The sequence below is a fragment of the Lepeophtheirus salmonis genome, chromosome 14 (assembly GCF_016086655.4).
Source record: "Lepeophtheirus salmonis chromosome 14, UVic_Lsal_1.4, whole genome shotgun sequence".
Lineage (NCBI taxonomy): Eukaryota > Metazoa > Arthropoda > Copepoda > Siphonostomatoida > Caligidae > Lepeophtheirus > Lepeophtheirus salmonis.
Genome location: NC_052144.2, coordinates 2,129,781 through 2,146,268, shown reverse-complemented (window position 1 = coordinate 2,146,268; position 16,488 = coordinate 2,129,781). Strand labels below are relative to the sequence as shown.

Here is a 16,488-nt window from a genome sequence, read left to right as displayed (position 1 = left end):
TTTCAATATGTATTGATGAAAAAACCATAGACAAAATTACATTCCTTACAAAATGTTCATATAAACTTCTACAATAATTGCACTGAACATAACAATCAAGGTTTACATAATTGACAAATAAATGTCTCCTCTATATATTGCCACACATTGATCACAAACTGGTTCCCTACATTGTTTAAAAGTTTTATTTATTGAATTTCTATTGCATTTTACTTGATAACATACTATTTTTACGATTGCAGAAGTAGGATCAGGCTGGGTTTCGGTTTGTTGATCAGACAGACGAAGTTTTGCTAGATTTTGTAATTCGTAGGTCAATTTTATCAAATAATTACGTCGTGTAATTTTATCACGTGAAACTTCATTGTATACAATGACAGAATTAACTGCAGCTAAATCAACTACATTCTAGAATACATATAATGGACACCGTCGTGAAGATACTTTAGTCAATCACATCTACTCCATATTTTCTTTGTTGTAATATTCAATGCTTTCAGACGTTTTCTTCTTGTTTTCTGAGCAAGATAGGGTTTCATGTACTGTGCTCAAAAGCAAAACATTCTTGGATGGCTTGCATTGATAAACTGTTAAGCTTTTGTTGGTTTTTTAGTATTATGGTGGAGTACAGCGGAATTTTCATTGATTTTACTTCATTTTGTATCACTCTCCTAATTATGTTCCAATGATATTTGTCTTCTTAGCTTTCAATTGCTCTGATAATCTCAAAGAAGTGAAGAAGTTGTCAATGGTAACATTTCGACCTTTTCCAGCAAATGGTTCGATAAGTGTGAGGATAACATCACTTGGCATTGATTAGTTGGATGGGCGACAATTCCCCCACATCTTCAACCAAATATAATCCACTGGTTGAAATATAATATACAGGTTGCTCTTTAGCTAGAAGTTCACGAGTATATATGACACCCAGGAGTCCATATATTTCTTCTGTAGAAGTACTCCAGTCTGCGTTGCTTATTTTAGAACGGGCCTCAACGTGAGTACATTCAATTATAGTAGCAATAATGAACTTGTCAATAAATAAAGAAAATGCAGTAATGGCATCTCCTTGTCCAACACGCCTCTTGGCGTAAGATGTAGGGGCAGGGCATCTTTAATTACATTATGCGAAGCAGCACGTCCAATTACAATATTTGAAGAACTAACTTCCCATTTTGTTCCATCTTTGCCTGTAAAAATAGTTCCTAATATAGGTGTCATAATATCTAACTTTCGTTTTTTAGAAAGATTTTTTCCCGATGGAGGAGCACTTTAGTGACTATCAGTAACAACCGTTTCTTCAAGGGGATAATCTTCTTCTAATGAACTGCAAGGTGGTTGGATATATTCGTTGTCACTCTGTTTTTCCTATATCTTCTCCTTCAGATTCAGAATATGCTGTAGGATGGAAAATATTCAGTATTTCCCATTCGGATAGATGTTTCTTTCCAGACATGTTGATTATCTATTTCTCCAATATAGAATGGCTGCAAGACACCAGGTAAATTGTGTGGTAGACATTGATACAAAGATTTAAAAACAAGTTAAGAAGTGTTGAGAGTTTAGCTCATTGAATGTGCTACGTGTTGATAGTTGTATCACCTGCTGATGTTTTGACATTATTTAATAATATAAGTAATGTCAAAATGACATCTTCGGCAATTCTAATTGGTAACGGGTTTTTGGCAGTATTTTATAACTCCACACACTTGATATTTTGTCTAATTAGAGTAATCATTCAAAAAAAAAAGTAAGGCAAGTACAGGTTAATTGGATGATTACGTGTTTTATAATGTAATATTAAACTAGCCGATGATGTCATTTTGACATCCTAGTTTTTAATATTTTTATTTAAAAAATGAAAAAAACTATGATTTTTAGTGTGTTTAGTGTTTTTAGTGTTGTTTAGGCCCCTAAATAGATTATATACATGATATCCACAGTCCAATCGTCACGTGAAAACTCTCCAAATTACCGATTTACAGTTATGCAATAAACATATCCTGCCGCTATGTAAAAATAAAGAAAATGAAGGTGGACTGTTTGTGAGTAGAGCAGATTAACTGTCATGACGTTCATATAGATCAATTGCATGCAAATGTTACAGGAAGGAAATAAACACAAACTCCACTCCTTATATGGCAAACACCTACGATGCCGATCCTCAATTCTACTCTGCGTATAACAAGGACTTAGACTTATAATTCCCCTACAAACCCTCACTGTTACTTTCTGTCTTTCAAGAACACACGCACTATTTAATACTTTATACTTAGATATTCTGTCTTCAAGAATTAAATAATAATCATGAATTAATTATTATATTGAAATTACTATGCATATGTTCGCTACTTGAAATATGATCAAGAAAGAGTGTGAGACTTTTAAAAGTTGCAACCGGAACAAAAAAATTGTTTAACAAATCTGTCATCATTATTCTTTTATTCTTTAGGAGAGAAAAATACCTAGTATGTGAAAGACGAAGAGTAAATCTGATGTTTTGTTGTGAGTTTTAAATGTGAGTCCCTATTGGACTTGGAGTAGAATTGAGGATCAAGATCGATGTAATTCCTGCCAATATCATTGCTATATACGATGTGGGATTTCTGTTTATTTACTTCCTCTCATAGATGCCAACAGTTAATTTAATGAAACGGCATGATCAAGGGGGCCACTTTAATTTTTGTTATCTTTTTTTGCAGCATACCAATATTTAACTATTTGAATCTCTTTTTAGAGGGTATTTTTCCTTCGATCACACAATTACTTACTACATTATTAGCGGTTAGAATATTTCATGACAACTATTTTACTTTAAATATTGAACATGGGCTATATATGTATATTATATCCAATGATGTCATTTTTCAAATGAAAAAATGAGCCCAGGGAGAAGTCAAGAGCGAGACTTATGATATTGTTTTATCAAGTCTCTTGTTACTATCTGCTTCCTCCTATATATTTTTGAGGAAGAAAATGAATTAATGATATACAGAAGAGAATATTTGACATTTAAAATAGCATAAGTTATATTAGTCTAATAAACTGAGGGGCAGGGGGTGGCGCCGTCTTGTGGCAAAATAATACAACTCCTGTAATGATAATAGTATTTAATATAAAATACCAGATGTATGTTACTCACAGGGTGAGTGCAGTAAAAAAATTTCTTAGCAAATGCGATTTTTTTAATCAAATAGTTTAAACAGTAAGCTACAAACTGTCAGGCCACCTTGTGGAAAATATATTTTTATGTTTTTGAGAAGTAAAGATAGTACAAAGCGTTCAAAATACACAATCGACCATAACTTTGGAGCGAATTGAGGAATAAAGCTGTAATTAGTGTCCTTATGTAGGTTTAATAAGGATGTTTCATTATAGCAAGAAAATCCAGTTCTTGACAATTTATAAATACAATTTTGAAAAAAAAGTATTCTGCGTATAAAAATAGATAATGGTGGTGGCTTATTAAAGAGGAAGTAGAATGCTTTGTTATAAAATATATATTCGTGTGATTAAAGTTCAACTTAAGATGCTAAATATAGAAATAGATTGGATCTAACTAAAAAAACCGCAATTTCTAAGCCCTAAAAGAAAAAAGCTCGAAGCCTGTAATAACCTTATACCTACAATTAATAGATTGTTGATATAACAGTCCATCATGGCCTTTACAAATAATTATATGATCCTTTCTTACAAAGCAAAATAGCTAGAAAAGGAAAAATGCGTTTTTGTCAATATCTTGCTCTTATACTGATACTTTACAAATATTTTATTATAACATTTTGAAATATAAAATATTTTAATTAGCACAACAATAAAAATATGATTTCCTGAATGAGTCATTTAAATATTACAATTTTCTTTCCTTTTGCTAAAAGATTTGTACATTACATACAGGTGTATACATTTCCAATTTCAAATATACAATATTGGGATAAGCATTATTGATATTCCTTAGATACATGTTATCAAAAAAAACTCGTATTTTAGGTCACTCATATCACTGAATATCTCTGACTGTCATCAATAGGATAAGAACTTTCCATTTTCTACCTCGTAATCTCTATGTAAAGGTTGTCACGATGAAGTGAATTACATAGAAGAATACTTTCTTTTGTGTGTTAAATTGAATATGAAACTTGTCTCCAAGATGCTTAATATGTAGTATTTAATATATGTAGAATATGAATTCAACTCATCAGTAGATATAATCTACATATTGTCATGCATATTAGGGTGGGTAGCTCGTATTGTGGACTATAAATTACATGTTTTATTTTCTCAAGTGGTTTTAATAGTAAAATAATAATTGTGGTGCATTGTATAAGTTTGCTTACTCGTCATACTTTATCTTTCTATCTCAAACTTGGAGACAGTGACAGCAGACAGTTGATATTTAACTATCACAATCTTTTAATAATAAGAAAATTACTTTGCGAAACACAGAATATATTATTGGAGTTGAAACTAGAACTTGAAACTAGAGCCTCATCTTAATTCTTCCATTCCAAGGCATTTTAGTCGATCAGGGTCTTCTTAGTGATTTGATGATCTCTATTGACCTTTGGCTTAAGGTAGCTCTAGGCAAAATTGAGGGAGACAGGAGGCCAAATATTCTCGGAAAAAACAGTCGTAACAATGCTCTTGGAGTCAATCCTGAGTTGTTTTGGAGGTTCGGGAGGGTCATGCTAACCTTCTCTTGTTGATCCCTTTAATCTTCAAGATCTCAGTATTGCTTATATCCAGATCGTTGTATTAAAAAGATCATCACAACAGCCCACCTACGTCCTGCCTATGAAATGTAATAGCCTTGAAATCTTCTATTGTTGGCTTTATGGTGGTGTTTTATCTAGTAATGGAAACACAGTGGCATCACTACCCTATTGGAGTGTGGGGGCCATCCCCCTACAAGTTTCTGCAGCCCCGCCCCTCTAAAAATGTATATAAATATAATACCCCCGATTTACATAAGAGATTGTCTTACGTTATTGTTAATTTTTGAGGGTTAGCCCCTTCCCAAATGATGAAGGTTAGCAAAATCCTTGGTGGTACTATATGCAGGAACGAAAACTTTTTTTGTCGATTTAATTGTATTTTAATGTATTTTTTACGTAAGATGTTACATTATTTATTTGATCATGCAATTACATCATAAATGAACTATGCTTTGATGCAGTTTTTGTTTTGAATCGGACAGCAAATGTATGAAAAGGAGGAAAAGAGTCGTCATGTATCCAACTTGCTTGAATCAAATATGGCCAAAAAAGACATCGCTAGCATCATTAAGATCAATGCGAATACCATGTGTAATGTTCAGCATGCCAAAAAGATAGAAAAATTAACGTCCAGGAGGCGAAGGGGAACAAAATCTGCACGGAAGACTTCAGGGCTCCTCTAAAGGGCAATATTGATGATGACCCCAAAACCACTATGTGTCGCCTGTCCAGAGAGATTAATGTGCATAAAAATACCATAAAGACATCCATAAATGAAGATTTGGGATTGAAATCATTCGTCCATGTCCCGAGGTAGCTTCTTACTGAAGTAATGAAGGAAAAGAGGCTCTCCCAGTTGAAAAAGATCCTGAGCATTCTCTGGCAAGAAGAAAATCTATAAGTCTACAAACACCGAAACGGCCACTACATCACAAAGTAAATAGATGAGACCAAAGGGGTCTACTGGACAAAACATCCTGCTCAAATGATGTTCATTGATGTCCTGGGGTCTGATGGCAAGAAGATGCCTCCTTCATACTTCAATCAATTCTTACAAGGTACTCCGCCATATAATTCTCCCGTGGACCAAGGCCAACTACCCTGATGCAAATTATGTATGGCAGCAGGCTGGGTCACTTGCCCATACGTCTGAAAAGTGCCTGAAATTATGCGCCCAAAAATTTGCTGATTTCTGGCATAAGGGCATGTGGCCTCCGTCATCTCCCGACTTGAACTCCCTTGATTATTATGGTAGGAAGCCATAGAGGGCATCACAAATACAACACCACATCGAAATTTGGATGACCTGAATCCACCATCTCCAAGGTATGGTCCAACTATACTGAAGACAAAATTGTAATCACAGCTTAAGGAACCGTATTGAGGCTGTCATTACTTATAATGGGGACTATATCTAATAAGATGCAGGCTCATTGATTTGTCAACAATTTTTGTTTTAGATTTTTTTCAAATCAGTATATAACATTTTGAATTTTTGAACCAATAAGATTTGTTTTTGCAAACCGGAAATGTTTTGATAGTTCACCACAAAAAAATACACGATTTTTTCGCCATATGTACCGGAAAAATTCGGGAATCTTAAGTGCAGGATTCCATTGTTACACCTTGTATATTTCATATAATCTACCCTCTAGCCATAAACATCATCTGCTTATGCAGTGGTTTTCCCCCCAATAATGCAATATCAATATTAATTAAATTAAGGAATTGTGCAAAACTAAACCAATGCAATTAACCTTACTCTACTACATAATAACTGCATAACACTTTAATTAATAATAAGAATTTTAATATCAACATACATATTACATGCCTAATATCTTAATTTCCATCTTTTGAATCACATAGTATTAATTATATAATTTACTCCCTAGCTGCATTGCCAAGAAGTGAATCGACTCCAGGATTGGTTGAAAGCACGGGTATGACCACATTAGAAGATATGTACGTCTCTCCTTTCCCTCTATATAACTATACCAAAGCACATCCACGCCATAATTCATCTCCTTCTGGGGACTCTCATACGTAAGTTTTAAAGGAACTACGTACCTATATAGGTATATATCAATAAACATTTATTTCAGGTCAAAAGTTAAGTGTATATCCCCAGAAACTTCCTCGAATCAAACTTCGCAAATTAGCTACGGTAGTAACACAACAGTAAATGATCAGCCAATCGTTTCCAAAGGGATCCAAACCAATGGTAATTGTATATTAAACTCTAATGTTGTAAATTCTAAGCTTTTTTGGTTAAGAAGAAGAAAAGAACCCGAAAATTCACATGATACAAATTGAATAATGTTTAGGAAGAGAGGAGCTTAGCTGTTTTGACGTTTTATTAAATTAGGTGCAAACAGCTATGATAGTAAATAAATACACCCAAATCCTTTTTCCATATGTAGCAAGGATATTTCTTTGTTGTCCATCCTCGATTCCAGTCTGAGTCTAACAAGGACTTAAGCGTATAACTCCCTAACAAATCATCTTCAGTGATACTCTCTGATTTTCCTGAGCATATACAATTTATACATAGCTGGTCTCACCTCAAAAATACAAAATACTCATGCAAGCTTCAGGAGCGTCAGCAGATCAACCCCCCTCCCCCAAATAAAGGAATTTTGGATATGTACCAACAAATTTAATGAGACAATAAAAAGGTCATTCGACATAATTAAGCAACTGAGCAAAAATTTTAATTTTCAAATTCATTTCGGAAAAATTTAAATCCCAGCCACAAAAAAAGAAAAACTATATGTATAATCTGCGGACGCCCCTGAGCTTGGCCCAACTACAAAAATATCGAACACTACAATATTCTTAGAAATTACAGCTACAAAAAAAACACCGTGGCGTAGGAACTATAGCCACAGTGCTCGATTCAACGATATCAATAGAGCTGTAAAAATTGTTGAATAAATGCGTGTGTAAAATAACTACTGCAATTCTAATAAAAATTCGAAATGCTGATTCCGGCTCTTATGGAAACTTGCTAATTCTAGAGGAATTATATTATTGCTTTATTTTTCTTATTTGCTGTTCCTCTCAACTTACAACCATTAAGGAGATGAGATTATCTTCATGGACAAAGTGACACAGAAAGAAAGAGAAGGGTAAATAGGTTTTTTCTTTCATTTTCTGTCAAAACCTCAATGACCTGGGAGGCCCAAAAAATTATACCAATGTGCTTGGTTACTTTTTACGTCTACTTACTAAATTTCAGACTGATCTAATCGACCGTCATGGATTCCATGAAGGAAATGAAAAAAAGGCATACTTTTAAATATTTATTATTTGAGAGGATAATAAATTAAACAATACCTTGATAACAGCAAGAATGTATCTTTTAAAGTACTATAAACTCGATTCAACTAATGATCTAGCCTAATTATTTAAATGATATTTTTTTTTCGTTTTTATTTTTAAATTAAGGAAGAACTATTATTTTCTTTTCAAAAGAATCAAAATCTTCAGTAAAATAGGAGTATTTATGTAACTTTGACGCATAATTCACAAAAATGAAGAAGACATTACAATTGCAATCTCTGGAGTAATTTTGATAAATGTAAAAAAAAAAAAAAGAATTACCAATAAGATCGGATCACAATATTGATAAATAACAATAAAGGGGGGGGGATTAATTTTAAAGCATCTAAAAAATTTTTTCGTATTCTTAGATTTGAAAGGAAATTCCCTGTAGCTTATAATTTAGAAGAGGAATTTCATTCCTCAGGGAGCTACCACATGATTTTGACGGGATTTGATTTATTCTACTTACACTGTGAAAGGAAACAATATATCTTCATAAATACATAGACTTGAGCCTCCTCTTCCACCGCACCTGAAACACTTTTGTCGATGAAGATATTTTCATCTCCTTATTGGTTATAAGTTGAGAGGAACAGTAAATAACAAAAAGCAAATAATATTTTCCCTCTAAAATAAGCAGTTTCCCATAATTATTTTACACACGAATGAATGTATTCAGTCATTATTATGGCTCTATTGATAACGTTGAATCGTCCTTAGTCTCAATGCTATATTTTTCTATCATTCTACCCATTTGTTTTTCTTCATAAATCTCGAAACCTTTCCCCAAAAAAGAAACGGGAAGGGAAGGCCTAATATCAGTTCGTAGTTATTGCTTTTTTCCAAACTATGATACTATTATTTATGTTAGTGAGGTAAGGCCCTGAATTGCAGACTCAGTTAGCCTACAAATAGCATTCCCTTGATTTTTTTATTCATCGTTTATTTTTGTTTGAATTATAGGGAATAAAATGGATCCCTGTTCCTCACATCCTCAACATCACCGACATAAACAACTAATGAACGCAGGAGGAGCAGCCCTGAATCATCATCATATAGTCAACAATTCGTCTTTCAGTAATAATCAATACCAGGACTGTCCCATGACTCACTCCAAATATAATCATCGGCCATCTATCGTCGCTTCCTCCATAATTCATTCCTCTCAAAAACAAAAACCAAGTCACCTCATACATCAGCAATTAATGATACCCTATAGTAAGTAGAGAAAGATCCCTTAATCTCTATTATTTTCTAGCCATGGGAAAAATTTGTACAAAGTATCACGTGATACAAGTCAAACAAATCTCTTATATTTATCCATTAATGTCAAAAAATTGTTTGGAGACATATCGAGAGAGAATATCATTGCATCTCAAAAGTTTCAATTTTAAGTACAATATGATCAAAAGTCCATTAAAACTTGATCAAACATATGTAAGAGTACTTACTCTTCACGAACATATGCAACAAACAATAGTGTAGAAGCGAGTTGCTGATATTTGAAAAAACACACCATGCCCACGTTATGACATTGTGATAAGGTTTAACTCAGTATTATTCCAACAAAATGACCGTGAAGTAGACAATTCTCCGAAAAATGATAAATATACTATAGTAACTAAATTCAATACATCTATCTTTGTAATATCTCGATAAATATGCGTTAGCTAGTTTGGGGACTATAAAGGTGAAAATGGAGAATTTTTAAAAAATCACTTCGATGGAGAAAAAAATAGCACCCAAAAAAAAAATATATATTTATGGGTTGTTTTTTTCGAAAGAAAATATCATTAAGACAAAAAAATCAATTTTCCTTTATTAAAAAAAAAAAAAGGTTATTGAAGTAAAAAAAAAAACAATTAAATCGAGGAAAAAAAGAATTTTATATTTCTTTTCTAAAAAAAAAGTCATTTGTTGTAGAAAATAAAGTCTATCCTGCAGAGAGTACTGATACTACTTCTAAGCAAGAAGAAAAACATGTTTTCAATTCATAACAATGATGAAATTTCCATATTTAACTGTCTTTATATACAATGTTCGTCTACTTGTTCTTGTAACTTATAGATACAGTATCTAGCCTCATGGATTTCTAGAGACCTGTAATAATTATGTATAATTTACATTCCCACATGAGTGGAATATAAAAGGTGAGATTGGTTGAAATAAGGAAAAAGACCCGACGTCATTTTTTACTATATTCCTTCAAGAGGGGAAGTAAAGATAAACTACATATGAATATATTATTCAATGCTCACATATAGGGACAAAAATTAAATGTCCCAATTTTATTATATACAAGAAAAAATCCTCCGTGAAAAAAAAGTTACCTCAAACCAGATCATTTTTATTTATATTTGGAATTGTTCACAAGATATTCCTTTGTACCGCCATTCATAATGATAATTTTCTGAGCATCCCCTCATGCCTTGTCCACTAAGTAAAGGATATAAAAGAGACATATTCAAAATTATAGTGACGTTAACATTCTCATGTCATCACTCATTAACTGACAAATTATACATAGATAGCTACTAGAATAAAGCTAAAAATTTAATCGCAAAAGAAACCTGGATATAGAGGGACACATTAATAGTGATGTTATAAAAAAAAAATGAAAAATCATACTTTTAACTCTTCGACGAAATTCACCTCATATATAATAGTGTAAAAAATCCTTTTACTTTTAGTAAAATTAATTCATATAATTACATCCTATACAATGTTCTATGTCATTATGTTACATAATTCTGAAACTCCTAGATATTTATATCAACTGACAATTTGTATATTTTTGCCCACTATAAGTTATAATATTACTCTAATAGTGTTCGCCTCGTCTATTTTTCGAACTCAAACTTTATTTTTTGTTGAGCACGGGCATAGTTCTGAAATCATAATTATTATTTGGAAGGAACGACATTGTATGTTATCAATTCAACATCGAATAAACCTTGTTTCAGAAAAATTATAAAAATCCTGTTGCTGTTAAAAGCATATACTTTAACTAAAGATCAGTAACTTATCTTTGGAATACATAAACTCCTTTTTTCCTTGAAGTAATAAAAAACCCATGTCTAATCTAAGAACTTTAAAATTTAAAAAAAAACAATGATATTATTGCCTTAGCACTGTTTTTCATCATAATTAGATTGTACCACATGAAATACTAAACCATATTTGGAATTATCATATAGTTTTTCAGAAACGATGATTAAATTTTCGTATATGACTTTTCGTATTTCCCAAATTTGAATAATGACTCAAGCTGTCAGAGAGTGTAACAGAAGGATAACTAATAAAAACAATTATTACACAAATGCTCAAAATATTGCTGGATCCAAAAAATATAAAAATGATTCGTCAGTAGTGCTTCCTATGTGCGCAGATCCTTCTAAAATCATGCAATGTCTTAGTAATTTTTTTAAATTAAAATCTGTGTTTTCTATTGCTTTGAAATTTCAGACATTTTCAATAGGTATGTCCTTTCCTATGATAACCATATCATTTGTGGCAATTACCATGAAATGGCTTCAATTCATGTGTACATTAAATATCTTCCAGTTTTATAATCATCCATTAAGTTATACTTGATAAGCATTTTATGAGCGTTTTGTTTGTAGAAATACTTGCCAGCTTTAGTTGTTGTTGTTTTTTTGTAAAATAATAATTATCCAAGTTGATTTAAAGCTTCTACTCTACTTTGTATTTTAATCATCGATCAACTAATAATGGGAATATGAATGCATTTACATTTTCCTCTTAATTGTGAAGGGGAAATATTTTTGAAAATTAAAAAAAGGCAATTAAATACTCATGTTTTACATAAATGTTCCTCGATTCAATAACTTTCTTTTTTACCTTCACCAAAGCAGTTAAACGGAAGTAATGTTCTTGTCTCTATTAACTGGTTTGTTACTCACCAGATTTACGGCAAAAGTTGCAGATCGATTTTGATCAAACTTGGTACAAAGATTATAGAGGGTGCCAATTAAAGATAGTCAGATTGGAAAAACCAGTGTATTTCATTGTCAACAAAGGGTGGAAAGGCGGCACATGAACCCATGTATACTCCTTTCTTCTTGATGACTTTCCCTTCATCCTCCTGGGCAAGACTTTTCAGGACTCTAGAATCCAAAGTTTACCATACAGATCTTACCTGTTTTATTAGCTTCTCCTATGATGTGCAATGGGGCAGACTGTTACACTTATCCTTGATGATGCCCCACAGATTTTCGATTGGATTCAAGCCCGGACTGTTCACAAGCTATCGGTCTATCTTGCAAAAGCAAAGTAGATGCTCAGAACATCACATTTGAGTAGATTTTGAAACATGAGATGGATGAAGATAGCCTCAGAAGGCAATGGAAACTTTTTCAGCTCAGAATTATTCCCCTGGAGCTCGAACGAGTCATGGCAGGAAGAGAAAACTTCTCAAGAATCTTGGTCTGATATTAGACACTATCAATCTTTTTCTTGCAGTCCACTAAATGAAGATCACTCCCTCCCAGAGCAATTGGCACGTACGGAACATCATCATTTTTCTTGGCCTATACACGATCGTTTTGCGAATTTTTTGAGCCTATGATTTGAAAGAAGCTTTCATCTGACCAGAAATACGTTCACAGTGATCCAGACTCAATCCCAGCTTGTCTTCAGCAGAGGAAAACATCTTTTTCTTTATTTGGTCTGTCAACAGGGGCTTGGAAGCCTGCTTGTAGTCCTTAGCACAAACAGATTTATCCAAGTATTTTCTCACAGTCTTTTAAGTAACTCTTTGCAGTCAACCTAGCAGACAGTTTTCTCGTGGATTATTGTCTTTTCCCAAGACTCTATGAGATGACTTGCTTGGCAATTGGGAAGATTGAAAAAGGCGACCTAGAATTGTATTGTCTGAATGGCTCTTTCCTTGCTTGTGAGCTGCTCGCCATCTCTAACAGACCTTAAACTGACCAAAGTTCAATAGCAACATTTGGCTGGGTCAAGCCACCAAGTAGCTTGACTGCATCCGCCACACTGATCTCCGAACGTGGAGACATGGCTATGGAAGAAGTTAAATATGTGAGGTAATTTTCACCTTTTTCAGCAGCAAGTAACAACAACTGAAACAATTTTTTTAAATAATTTTTGGACGAGGGAAAGCAAAGCTGTAACAACAATTTATTTCGATCATTTTGGATTAACAAGAGCAGATCAAGCAGTAAATGAAAAAGAGTAGGAAATTGAAACCAACAATATTTAACCCTCTATATGGTCACAATACGAGGCCATTACATTTTGAGAGATCAAGGTGTAAACACAACGTAAAAAATACATAATCGACCATAATATTGGAACAATCAAGATACAGTACTCAGTTTGATTTGAGGCAGAGGTTTTGCCCTCCGCCGAGTGCTCATTTTACTCTTTTTTTCATTCCTACTAAACAATTACTAAAGCATATGCGTGATTATCACTTTTTATAGTGTATGAATGACTTCCCTAAGTATAACTTTATGAGATAAATGTGAGGAAAATGATATAAGAGATCCTTAATTTCTGGAATTAAGTAACTCTTGGTAGATTCATTCAAAGGCTTTTAAGATTTAATTAATTAAAAATAAATAAAGGAAGTCACTTTTATGTATGTAACTACTATATAATGTATACCTAGAGGCAGATATGGTTAATTAAATATTACTAGCAGAGTACCCCTTGGATGTTACTGCTTGTGAATAAATTGTATATATTTACCGGGTGGTCCATTGAAATCTAAATAATTATTAATTCAATAATTAATGAAGGTTGAGGGATTGAAATCCATTCATATTTCGATATATTCAAGCATAAACGATTAGTTACAAAAACAAACAAACTTGAGTTCTCCAGCTTACACACAAGCAGAGAAAATGACACTTGAACGTGATGGACGAATTTCCATTCGCACACTCCAAGCAACTGTCTACATCGTCAGCAAGTCCTAAACGTTACAGAAGATGAAGGGCTCTATCAAATAGTCCAAACTGGAGTCGGAGGAGTTAAAGAAAACAGCCCAGGCCAATCCCCTCAAGTAGTGTTGTGCCACGAACAAAAATCGTAAATTTTTAGTTGAGTTTTATTAAGTAAATAAAAAAAGATACAAAAACCTGAGTATTAATCAGAACTCGTAACCTCGTAAACCGTTAAAAGCTCGGAACTCCCAAAAGTTTGGTATTTTTTTTTTTTTTTTCCTTTTCGTACCCATTATAACATGTAAATCTTCCTAGGCTGACTTCCTTTGTCTGTTAAATTGAGAATTGATGTTTTCCCAGAGGTAAAACAATGTTGACTCTTGCGAAATGTGTACTTTTAATGCCAGTTCGTTTTAAAAGTAATGTCTGTTTGAATGTTTTAAGTCTAGCGGGAGTATTCGACATTGCTTGGAATTACACAGTTTATTATATTTTCTTTTAAATAATAGTTACATCATTATATAAAGTTATTGTTTAAAATTTTTATATGTATTCGTATTTGATAACCATAATTTAATTGGGCATTAAGAATTTTAATGATGAGGAATCTTATGGTGAATTTGGTGACCTGTGTGACTCTAACAGTCCTGTTTACCTTTTCGAACCTCTAACTGAGCCACAAGATTGGGAAAGTGTCAACCTTGCATATCTTATACCAGTTATACTAGGTTTTAATTCAAATTATGGAAATCATTCCGCTCCATCTACCCATATTATATCCAGTTAGAAAATAGAAAAGTGTAAAAAAAGCATTGTTTATAATTTTTTTACTAGATCTAAGAAGGATAAAAATATTGGGATTTATAGTTTATGTATTATATCTCTTAAAAAAAATAAAATGCAGTGGCCTCAAAAAGGAATTTTTCATCGAAAGCAGCCATGATTCCAATCAAGGATATTAAAAAAATATTCATTTTTTCAATAACTCATTAAAAATATGATTTTTTGAGTTACAAGTTTTTTAGGGAACATAAAGTATTCGAGTGAGTAACGAGTATTCAGATGAATAATGAGTATTCAAACGAGTAACGAGTATAGCTCGTAATTCCTCGAGTATTTTTATAGAAACATGAAAATACTCATGCAGCGCAATTCGGCTCGCGGCGCATCACTAACCTCAAATCCATAAGGACCCATACAAAAGATCTCAGGGTTTCACACCAGATTGTCCAAAAAGAAATCAAAAAGTGGGAGGAAGGAGTCTTGTGGGGATGCAGAAGCCACGGGAAAAAAACATCTCCCCCGTTGTAAAACTCTTTAGAATGAGTCTTTTGCACTCTTTTTTGACACTTATGGCACCTCCTACAGCCCTGATGCCAAACCTTTTGAGTGCATGTCAAAGGAAAGGTATGTAGTGTCCGAGGCCCTCAAAGCAATTGTCAGCCAGCACTGCAACGCCATGACTATGGGCACATACATAAATTATTAAGAGAGCTCAGACAAACATTTATTGACAGTATTAATTTTGTTGAAATTATATTTTTAATTAATAAGTTATATCCTTTTGAAGTTTAAAATTCAATGTGGTCAGATTTTACTGGACCGCTCGGTATATATAAATAAATCAACAATGGATCAGACCCATCTTTAGATAAGTATATGAGTACATAAATTTAGTAAAATAGCGGACAATTTTCTTGCGATCAATTCTCTGGTCACAGTTACAACTGTCTCTCTAACCAGTGCTACCTACAACAGTTACAAAATATCAAATTTGAGTAAGAAAATTAAACTCAATAATATTTTCTGATGAATAAGTAACTGCGTAAATCTTTCAAGATGATTAATTATTATTTCAGTGTACTACAACAGATTAAGATATAATCAAATTTACAAGTATATCATAGATCATATCAGTAGATTTACTCTTCCATCCCTCTCCAAATCCCTACCCTAGCAGTAATAAACATACATGCCATGCCGTGAAGCGTGAATAAATTCTATATAAAATAATGAAGAAGAAATGCACGACGAAATTTTGTGACAACTAACCCTTTTGTACTGAGTATTAAAATATATAAAATTTATCTTCAATGAGCAAGTTTTGCCTTTTGATAAAATTGGATGCCTCATAACAAATGAATCAATCAAAATTACTCCTTTGTTATTTATTCAATAGGGCATGAGACAACTAACAAAATATCCGCAAGGCGATATGACAGTCTGTAGCTTTTTGTTTAAGCAAGTTGGTTTAAAAAATCAACCAGTACTCTTTAAAAAAGTAATGAATTATTATTTTGTATTTGAATTAATAAAACAAGGTTTCACTCGTGAGTATTCAATATTTATAAAAATATCAACTCTCCCTTCATTCAATCTAGAAATATGTTACGTTAAGGGAATTAGGGCATTTCATTATGTAACGATGAGATACAATTTAAGTCATGAGTGAGTTGACAAAATTTGACTGAATTGAGTGAAAAATCTTTTCTTGCAAAAAAAAAAACACCAAAACC

The 16,488-nt window shown here is 32.8% G+C and overlaps 1 protein-coding gene and 2 long non-coding RNA genes across 4 annotated transcripts in view; 1 reads left to right on the top strand and 2 right to left on the bottom strand.

Moving 5' to 3' along the window:
* Positions 1 to 16,488, bottom strand: part of LOC139907255 (uncharacterized) — a 177,257-nt gene that overhangs the window by 127,711 nt on the left and 33,058 nt on the right. The gene's annotated exons all lie outside the window — the stretch shown is intronic.
* The window catches only part of LOC121129157 (uncharacterized), a 259,086-nt gene that overhangs the window by 228,205 nt on the left and 14,393 nt on the right, over positions 1 to 16,488 (top strand). For both annotated transcript variants that reach the window (XM_071893539.1, XM_040724837.2), the window contains exons 10-12: positions 6,611 to 6,761; positions 6,821 to 6,939; positions 9,006 to 9,260. In XM_071893539.1, the coding sequence (XP_071749640.1) occupies positions 6,611 to 6,761; positions 6,821 to 6,939; positions 9,006 to 9,260 (525 nt within the window). The remainder of the gene's footprint in view (positions 1 to 6,610; positions 6,762 to 6,820; positions 6,940 to 9,005; positions 9,261 to 16,488) is intronic.
* Positions 1 to 16,488, bottom strand: part of LOC139907256 (uncharacterized) — a 31,680-nt gene that overhangs the window by 9,658 nt on the left and 5,534 nt on the right. The window lies entirely within an intron of this gene.